The sequence below is a fragment of the Zerene cesonia genome, chromosome 29 (assembly GCF_012273895.1).
Source record: "Zerene cesonia ecotype Mississippi chromosome 29, Zerene_cesonia_1.1, whole genome shotgun sequence".
NCBI lineage: Eukaryota > Metazoa > Arthropoda > Insecta > Lepidoptera > Pieridae > Zerene > Zerene cesonia.
In genome coordinates this window covers 315,116-325,889 of record NC_052130.1, presented here as the reverse complement: position 1 = coordinate 325,889, position 10,774 = coordinate 315,116, and the positions used below count along the sequence as shown (strand labels likewise).

The following is a 10,774-nucleotide window of genomic DNA, read 5'->3' as shown; positions in this document are numbered from 1 at the left end:
CCCCCGCGCCTCCCGCGTGCCTCCCTCCGCCGCCGCCGCCGCCACCTCCCCCGCCCGCTCCGGTGGCCTTCGAGGGGAGCGCAGAAGGAGACATGGCCAAGCTGCTCGCCAGCAAGTCGGGCACGCTGAAGAAGACGAAGCAGAATGGAGGTGGGCGTCGGGTTTCGTTTTTTTTTTTTTTGTATGATTTATGGATTGCGTTTTTGAGAAGTTACAGAGGAGTTTGCGATTTTGATAAGCATTTTACACGTTCTTAAAATCATCCTAATTGCAGACGTTATCGCAAGAAGGGGGTAATTGTATATGTAATCCAAAAAATATTTTTTTTTCTTCATGTAGTTAGTTTTATTCAGTTTTGTCAGTGGAAAAAAGGAGAAGGGTATATCAGTATATATCCTTCTCTTTTCCAATAATTCTCAATCTCTATCAAAAAATTATTTCAAAGTTTCAAGTGCCTGATATTCTTGCAGTAAAAATAATGTTATCTCAAATAGCAATTTATTGCCATATTGTATGGTACAAACTTTCATCCCCTATTTTATTCCCTTGGGGGTAGAATTTTTCAAAATCCTATCTTGGCTGATGCCTACGTCATAACATCTATCTGCATGCCAAATTTCAGCCCGACCCGTCCAGTGGTTCGGGCTGTGCGCTGATAGATCACTATGTCAGTCAGTCACCTTTGAGTTATATATATATTTAGATAAAAATAATGATTTCCAGGCGGCGCAATAGACGCGATAGTGGACCAGATAAAGGGCGGCAAGTTCCACCTCAAGTCGACCGACCGAACCGTCGAGAAGAAACCGGCCGACCACCAGCCGGAAGCTGTCAAGGAGATGCTGCAAATACTCGGCACCCTGAGGAAGAGGAGGGGACACAGGCCCAGTGTAATCGCCGATGGGGAGGCTTGAGCTACGGTGCTGATGGTGGGGATGATGAAGATAGTGGAAGTTGTGGTGCAACACACCACACACTTTTATGTTTTAAGGTTGATGGATTGAAAAGGTGTCTTTTGTCGCCCACCACAATAATGTGGTTCACAACAGTGGAATGTTTTTCTGATAATTTAATCAATTCTATACAATAATAGCCGAAGGGAAAAGGATGTCTTGTTACTCGGAGCAGTGTTTCATATGACTACCATATTTTTAATATTTATACTCTATGGGCTGAAAAAGTAAATCGAAAATAGTGAGTGATATTTAGTCTGGGTTGAAAAGTCTGAATAAATCCAGATTTAAACCCGTCAATTGTTTGCTTCATAAATGTTCGGTATGAGGAGATGGCGATGCTTGTGTCAATGGAAAAAATTGTGTCAATTGAAATTATAGTTTAAAAGAAAATGTATGAAAGAATGTCCTGTGAAAGATTGGAGAGAAATTAGGTAAAGTATTTAGGTGTAGTATATATCTCGAGACTTTGTGCTAATCTAGGCTTTAACTCATCCCTGCACAAATTTTCATACAGAATTGATCATTTTGCTTGAAAATCAACCATCCACAGTAACTTTGACGTTTTTACTAATAACAACACTATATCTAACTTCATACAAGAGCGAGCAGTTATAGTGTGTACACGATGTATGTACTACTGTGTCTACTACGATAAAGTGTACACACTATATTTAATTTTTTACAAGAGTAAGTAGTTAAATATAGTGTGTTCAATGTCAAATCGACACATAAACTAAAGTGTTTTTTGCCACTAAGTTTAATTTGCACAATACCTAAGCAATAGATGAGTCGCATCATCAATTTAATCTGCTGTTGCTTAAAGTAGCTCAAAATATAAAGAATCCTATCTGAAAATAAATATCCTGATTTACAAAGAAAGTAAATAATTTATATATAAGAATTCTAACAATATGTATCCTGATTTACAAAGAAAGTAAATAATTTATTGACATAACTGAATACCGATGATAATGGTCTTTTTTTTGACTACATTTTAAATTGAATGCGTGCCTGCACTAACGCATCGAAATATCTTGTGCGCTATTGTAGGCAGATGGACCAAAATTAATAGTAATTCGATCATTATTGGTTAAGTAGTTCCGGAGTTTCTCAATTCGAGAGTTGACGTGTTTCCTAATAATAAAATTAACCGTCAATTCAAATTGGTGGATATAGTTTTTTTATGACGGATGGAGATTTGATATTTAGGATACCTAGATTTAAGTATATGAGCTTATTGTCACTTTAGTGCTTATGTTTTGTGCCTTATTATAAGAAATATTATAATTATACAAAAAACTTATATTGTGATCTGAATACTCTTATATACATTGAAGTTATAATATACGATATAATATTATTATGTAGTTGTAATTTTTAACAACTATTTTTCGAATGATTTTGTATTTTTATGACTGAAAATGGTGATTTTCAATTTAAATATTTGGAAGCAAATTAATTAAATAAGTCTTACAAATATTTACACTGATAATCACAGTTATGCTTTTAGAATCACAAACACTTTTATGAGTTCTGTGAATCGCAGAGAAATAAATGTTTATTATTTTAAGTTAATTTTTGTCAAATGAAGGATTGAGTTCACTTTTACGAGTAGCACTTGACAAGTTACCCTGTAGTGCCATCGACTTATTTGTGTTTAAGTTTAATAAAGTATTATTAGTTATGAGATGTCTTTTATTTTATTTTTACCTTATTTCAGCTTACCAGACACATCGTTTTTTCCTTATGATAATTAATTAATTTAGAACATATCTATAAAAACTTATTGAATTTAATTTGCTTGATTATTTAAGAATCATGTTTCAATAGATGTAGTATGACTGTAGTATGTAAGTTATATGTAGTTATGTAAGTTACTACTAGTGAGTTAGTCTTACAATAAACGTCGAATTGAACACCCGTGTCTCATTACCGAGCTACAAGTCCCGACACATTATAGGACAAGCTTTTTATTTAAAATGAATGCGTTATATTATATTAACACTCGTCACTGTATCTTAACACCGTCGTTACGGTATATTAAATAAATACACGGTAACAACGACTGTCTCATTAAAATAGGCGTTGTTTATGAAACAAGGAACATACAAAATTGGAATGGCTATGTTCCGGCTGTCTAGTAACAAATTCGTTCATGGGCCTAGCGAAGGCATTTGCTTTCCCATTAAAATTCTTCCTAGTATTTAAGAGATAAAACGACAACACTCCATTTATTTCCGTCTACCAACCATATGTCAATAATATCATTGGTTCACTGAACCTGAACATTTTTAACACTTCTGAACTATGTAAAGTATTTTTGAATTTAACTGCGGAGAAAACTACGGAGTTTTTACCTTCATTACATTAAAGAAAAGATAACATTCCGCTGATGAAATAAAAATTCCTACCCATACTACAGCCGGAATGTTTGTCAGGTAGGTCGAGTTGAGGTATGTATGTTATTCAAGAAACGATCGATTGGATCTGAATGAAATTTGATAGCTCAATGGTGAGCTCGAGTACTAACTAACCGCGTATGAACGTTGCAGCCTTTATGTGACATGATACTTTTATCGAATCGGATAAAACTGTTCTTTGCATACTGCACTTAAAGTTATATTTATTAATGGATTTAATTGTGATAGAAAAATAAATGAACTTTACAACTGCGAAGTCTCGGGTTCCAATCCCGGATTCATTGGATGCAATACATTTTTAACTTTGTTTTGCTGCAGTCACGACGTTATGCTATATTATAATAATTTACATTTTGTACCTATATTTTCATGAACAAATAATATTTCATTAACTAAATATGTATGAATGGATGACCTTATTAAAAATATAGGTATTTCCTTGTTTGCGTTTTCGTTTTTCATTTTTTTTTCTCTTCAGCCAATTGTTAAAAATGTCCGGAATACACACATATTGAATTCAATGTCATTGGTATTGTATTATTGATTCAGATATAGAAAAATTTACTATTACAATTTTTTTTTTTAGGATTACTTATGTGTGAAGGGTAAATATCAATAAAACACATATATACACTTATATTTTATTATCAATACATACCTCCATCAACAGTCCTGTTCGCCTTTATCAAATCTTACAGTTATTAATTAATATTATACTCCTATATACACCGTATATACGTCGCGTATAAAACAAATACGAATCGAATTTGTGCGACACGACTAAATCACTAAAAATCGCAAATAAACTATTAATGAAACAACTACAAATAAAATTTTAAATTACAATTATTGCTTTCAAATCTAACACATGGAAGAACATAATGGTATATATACAATAAGGTGGGCCCACAGACATACGTTGGTCATACAAAAAAGTGTATCTTTTAATCTACATTGTATGGATTAATTTTACAACGATTAAAATACTTAGTCATTATTTTCAATCACGTACATCTAATATACGATAATCCATAATAAATACTTAAATAAGTATTGAAAGCGACGATGCCGCCACAAAATATTTGCTAAACGGAGCACTGTCGCTTTCTAACAATTGTATAATACATGTTTACTACAAATGAAACGTTTTCATTTAAACCCACCGTCTAATTTACATTATTCATAACATTGGCTTAGTAAATTCATGCTTTTACGAGCTATCTAACATTTAATTTGTATTAAAAACGAAAAGACTGTTCGAATTTGTAAAGGCATGCAAGTTTTTTTGTTTATCAATATTGGAACAAGGAAAATGAGTTAAATGACCATAAAATCTGGCCAATCGTCACATAGTACGCATGACATCCTCTGGTTATGTTCGCTTAACGTTCTGAAGTTTAGTTAAAATATGATTTAGTTTGGTAAGTGACTGTTTACCAGGTTAACAGTTTATAGTTTATTCTTTCTAATGATAATGCCATTTGCAAAAAATAAATACGTTGAATTAAAGTCTCTTTATATTGGTAATATAATTCTAATGATAGAAACAAATTCATTCGCACCAACAAGCACTAAAAAATATAACATAAAAGAAAATAATTTCAACTTCACTTTTAATAGAAAATTCGGTGTCATGTTTATAATTTCATTTCTTTTCTTTCAATATGAACGAGCGACAAAACAAATTTACGCACTTCGCATATCTCTTGGTCCCGAACACAATCTATACTCTTTAAAGAAAATTGAAACACAATTTCTATCAAAATGAGAACTCTCCCTTTTGTGTCGAATGTCCACAAACAACCAAAGGGTTCACAATAGTAACTTATATAAAGTTTTATGGGAAATAGGAAAAAAATACCTAAGCTTCCCACAAACAGGTCTAGTCACAACATTGAAATTAATTCTCTTAACATTATGTACTATGAATCAAGTTTCTTGGCATTTTACAGACTGCAATTAAAAAATGTAAAAACACTTACACATTTTAGATAGATAGATTGATAATTTTTTGCATATTACTTTTTAATAACATTCATGGGCAGATTCATCACTTTCGATATTTTTAGCTTATCTGTTAGTCATAATTCACAATATTTCCAAATTTTAAGCGACTCGTTTTTTCATTAAAATCAAAATAAGTTCACAAATTAAAGAGCCTTTAAATTCTAAAACGTGACGTCTTTCCTATGGTCAGGAATAAATTTTCTTCTGTGCTAGTTAATATTAAATTAATTATAAATGTCATAGTAATACACCCAAGAACATTTTTTGTACCTGGTCAAAATTACCGCATACCTACATAGGCAAATGCAAAAGAAATCAACAAAATCGGTTCAGCCATTAAGAAGTTACAAACAAAAATATACAGTCGAATTGAGAGAACCTACCACTTTTATGAAGTCGGTTAAATATGACACATGCAATGCATAACTTATAACATCGATAAGTGTCAAATAGGCTATAAGGAACGTTATTAAAACCAGTGAATCCTTAAACAACGGAGCTGCCATATCCGAAAACGTAATAAAAACAGGTGCACTGTAAAGAGTGCAAGCTGTAACAACCGCACGTGTGACGCTCTGCGCTTGTGTGTTTATTGCTTTACAATATAATAATTAAGTACTTAAACAATGATTAGATGGTTACGTCGATATATGCTCTGTTGTGATCGTTAAATGGCTGTGGATATCAATGGAACTCCAAGATGATATTAATTTTAAACTAAAAAAAAATATATTTTAAAAAATCCGTGCTGATTACATAAAACTAATTAAACGACACGAAGAGTCAAGACGTAAGACTATTCTCAAAACTGCGTAGTAAGGTCAGCGCATCGTCACTCAGAGTATATAAAGCTTTAATGTATTGAAAAGAAAAATAAAATGTGTCGTGGATGTCGTAATAAATATTATTTACATAATCAGCGACTTAAAAATTAAGTTCCAATAATCACACACCGCATCTGTGTTACCATATGTATGCTATTAGATGTAAACGCAAGTAGTTTTTACTGAAAATAAGTGAAACCTGCAGCCTCGGTTGGAAAGTACAAGATTTATTTTATAACCTAACAGGGATATTATATTTCACCTCGAACGGAACGAAACAAAATAGATTTAATTATTACAGACGTATTTAAAACGTACAGTTGTTGAAACATTATATAAGCAAATCTAAAGAAATGAGTTAGAACAAATAAAATCCTTAAACGTTTTACAATTGTAATATAAATATAAGTTACATACATAAAAAAACACATTATAATGGATTCAACGCAATATATTACTAATTCAATTCATTTAAGATTTATACTTTTTCAAAACCAAGATCAAGACAAGAACTAATAAATACATATGTAATTCTACAATGCCTTTCGACATTATGAAACAACCTGTTCCTCACATATACTGAAATATTAACACAGAAATCTATGTAATGTATTTGTATTTTGTTTTAAAAAATCATAATCAATGAAACACCTTATCTTTAATTACATGATTACATAACACTTACTGCTCTACGAAGCGGGTATAAAAATATATTCAACATTGTACATAGACTATGTAACAATTACAAGAGACTACAACCTGAGAAGGTGTTCCGTATGGGCAGTGAAAAACCGCGGGAATTATTTTTTTTAAATATGATTACACTACAGCTTATACGTGGCTGTAAAAAAAGAAATGCGTTCATTTTAGACTTTACATGACGTTCTTTATTTGAATTGTTTTTTACTATTCAATATTGCTGGTTGGCTAGAATTGTCAAAACTTTTTTCTATCCATGTCGAACTAAAAAAAAAACTCTTCTAAATTATAAATGGAATTTTGAAATTAAAATGCTCATTTGCCGCGTTTTTTTACATTTATTAGTTAACATTTTTGAAGAGATCAATAATTTCAGTTATATTGCTTCTCCAAATTAAATACAAAAGGAATGTACCGTTGAGCATTAAGCGTTCTCTTTTTTGTTAATTTAACTAAATATGTTTAACCTATATTGCTATTTGCCTAAATGCTCACATGGATGGAAACGAAATAATACTTTTCGAACTAATAGCATTTAGAATCACTATTACTGAATATAAAATATTTATATGCATTTCTACACATTCCATAATATGTTGCTGCATTCATATATAATTAGATAATGTGAATGGACAACTTTATAATTTTTGAAATTGGAATAGCTAGATGATTACGTAAATATATTAAAAGACATAAAGTTACCATTCATACCCAAATCTAAGTTTTAATGGATAAGTAGTTATTTTTCATGACGCTTTATGAAAAAGCGCAGTTATCGATATAAATGTAAATAATATCATGTGATATATTGTGATATGCACCTCTACGCGGGTCGGCCTAATATCAACACGTATAAAACCGCCACCCCCACATGGCCCTAGCACTAATCGAATATTTTTAAGCAATGAATGTTATTTAATACATATATTTACATTTTTTTCGATTATTACAAATATTTGGCATTATTTCCAACAAAAACAAAGTAATAAATAAGATAAACAAACTGTATGTTTGAAATCTATTAATCAGATTTTACACAAATCGAAAAAATTAATGACGCCAAATTTTGATTTCAATTTATTTTATCTGTACACATTATTAAAAAAAAAATCTATCACGTAGTCTGTGCGAGCACAGATAACCAATCCGCTGATCGCTGAGGCGATGCATCCGTCGTGTATAATTGTCACCTAACTATTTGTACGCTAACTCCGATAACAGTCATTGCTCAAAAATCAACCGCTTTGGCAAACATCTGCCAATAACAAATATCATTGCAGAAAGTTCTGATTCGTCTGCGGCCTCATCATGTTGTTGTTGAAATTGTTCACGTTGGCCATCTGCGTGGGCCAAGACATTGGCATGTTGGCCATCGGCCCGCTCGCGTTGGTCATCGACATTGGCATGTTGGCCATCGGCATGCCTGTGTTGGCCATGCTTGGCATGTTCGTTGGCAGCATATTCGCGTTCGCTAGATTCATGTTAGAGTTCGTCAAGCCCATTGGCGCTAAATTGGGCATATTTGGTGCCAAGTTGAGACTGTTTGGTACCAAGCTTGGCATGTTCGGTGCCAAGTTTGGCATGTTCGGTGCCAAGTTTGGCATGTTCGGTGCCAAGCTTGGCATATTTGGTTTGTGCGCGGGGGAATTGGGGCTGGACTTGAGCTGGTTGATGCTGGGGGCTGGCCCGCCCTTGGGCGACCTGGGTGCCAGCAGGTTATCGACGTCGATGTTGATCGCTCCGGTCGTGTCGGCCCACGTGGCGCCGAGCTTTGTTGTGGGCCTGCCGTTGTTGTTGTTGTTGGTGTTGTTGATGTTGTTGTTGGTCGGTTGCTGCGCGCTTGTTGGTTGTAGGGCGCCGATGGGTTGGAGAAGGTCCACGGGTGTCGGTTGTAGACCTGAACGGATGAACAATAAAATAAACATATGTTAATCAAAGAAAAATTCAAGCAAATTCAATTCTGAGAATATGTTAGTGAAAATTTATGGAGTCTTAAAACTAACGTTAAATCGAATACATAACATTATTTATTACTCGCCGTTCGCCCCGGTTTCGCCCGTGGTACATATATATAAAACCTACCCTACTAACCAATAAAGTTGCAGCTTTCCAATGGTGAAAGAATTTTTGAAATTGGTCCTTTGCTTTTTGTGAGAAAACTTTACAAACATACATAAATATAAAAATTCATAAGTTTCCTCCTAACATTATAGATGTCATGAAAACAGTTTGAATTTGGGGAAGACGGGGGATTAAAAATAGATAAATCACATCTAAAGATATTTATTACTGATAAAAACACGGTGGGTACGACTACAGTACAATGGCAACTTACATTACTGTTATAGTATAAGCAGACAGATGTTACGTTTCGCTGAGCATATTCAAGTTTTTTTTCACTTTTATGTTAACACACACACTAATTAAATTTACAACTCAAATGCAACGCAATAAGGTCGGAAATAATATTTACAAAAAAGTACAGCTATGTATTGTTTCCTTGTTGAATTTCACAAATTCTAAGAAACGTTTGCGAATCTTCTAGAAAATCAAAAATCAAAACAATGTTATGTTTTATATATAAGCATATTATTCGCTTTATAATGAAGCTTCGCTTCATTTATTTGACAATGTATTGTAATATAAATTAAAGTAATAGCCACATCGTGAAAGGAGATCAATACGTTTTCAATCGTTACGTTTAAAACATAACACAAGCAATAAGCATATAATTACAATAATGCCAGATAGTCTTTAGCCTTAAAGACCTAGGTAAACCTTGACATCCTATAATCCGGTACAGTCTTGCTAATAGATAGCCCCATCCATCTTAAAACCCCACTTAGACATCCAATCCCATCCACAAAACAACACATAATACAGAAATTCATCCCTTTACAATGTATACATTATATGCCTAACTGTTCCCCTATTCCCAATACCACATTGACTTTTTAATGTAAGCCTATTTACATGCGATACTAGTGGTCCGCTCCGGCTTCGCCCGTGGTGCACACATAGCCTATGTCACTCAGTAAAGAAGCATGTTTCAAACGGTGAAGGAATTTTTGAAATATATTAGTTTTGCGACAATATTATAAACACAAACATACAAAAACACAAATGTTTCCATTTTAAATAATTAGTTTATACTTTATGTAATGCATGTAAATCATATCCCACAAACGTATCACGCTGTGAAATACGCCAGCCTTGATCCAGATTTTGTACAATCTAGACTTCATTCAGTAAGACCTAACGGTTTGTTTATCCTGCTAGTTATACTATAACAATAGTTATATTATAGTATATAATACAGAATATAATTACCATATCTTACAAGGACAGTTCTTAATTATCAAAAGCAAAATGTTTGTACAATACAGTCAGTCAGGGTGATAGCGGATATTATACACGTCTAACATAGAGATAAATTCGAGAAAAATCTTAAAAATACCAGCGAAGATGATTTTTATCGTGCTATCTCGTTTACTCTTACGTGAATTTCATATACGAGTAAAAGAGACAAAACGCGTTTAAATGTTTTGCCACGTTTACTTGTGTAAGAAATATAAAAATTTTGACGTGTCATTCTTGTAGCATGATTTGTTCTTCATCATTAATAAATTTAATACATTACGGTACCATTTTAAACGTATTTTTATATAATATGAAAATATATCTTCTTCACTTTTAGATTATAGGTTTATACAGAACAACTTATTTGAAAAAAAAAATAGTTCCAAACACAGTCTTATGTCCCCTTGTGGGTATGGCCGGTACACTCTACGGTTAAATACCTTGAAACTTTATAGAATCGAACCCTAGGCCTCTCAATTCTGCTGACATATCAACCACCGTACCGTGG

The 10,774-nt window shown here is 33.1% G+C and overlaps 2 protein-coding genes across 2 annotated transcripts in view; one reads left to right on the top strand and one right to left on the bottom strand.

The window, feature by feature from the left end:
* Window positions 1-1,400, top strand: part of LOC119837985 (shootin-1) — a 14,192-nt gene extending 12,792 nt beyond the window's left edge. The window contains exons 9-10 of the mRNA XM_038363795.1: window positions 1-150; window positions 724-1,400. Coding sequence (XP_038219723.1) covers window positions 1-150; window positions 724-914 — 341 coding nt within the window. The 3' untranslated portion in view covers window positions 915-1,400. The remainder of the gene's footprint in view (window positions 151-723) is intronic.
* A 6,777-nt stretch (window positions 1,401-8,177) lies between these two features.
* Window positions 8,178-8,831, bottom strand: LOC119837984 (circumsporozoite protein-like). Its single transcript, XM_038363794.1, has one exon. The coding sequence runs from the start codon at window positions 8,829-8,831 to the stop codon at window positions 8,178-8,180; it is 654 nt and encodes a 217-aa protein (XP_038219722.1).
* Between the last annotated feature and the right edge of the window lie 1,943 nt (window positions 8,832-10,774).

Excerpts from the sequence above, each read along its gene's own strand:
- LOC119837984 (XM_038363794.1), bottom strand. The coding sequence starts at position 8,831 with ATGTTTATTTTATTGTTCATCCGTTCAGGTCTACAACCGACACCCGTG.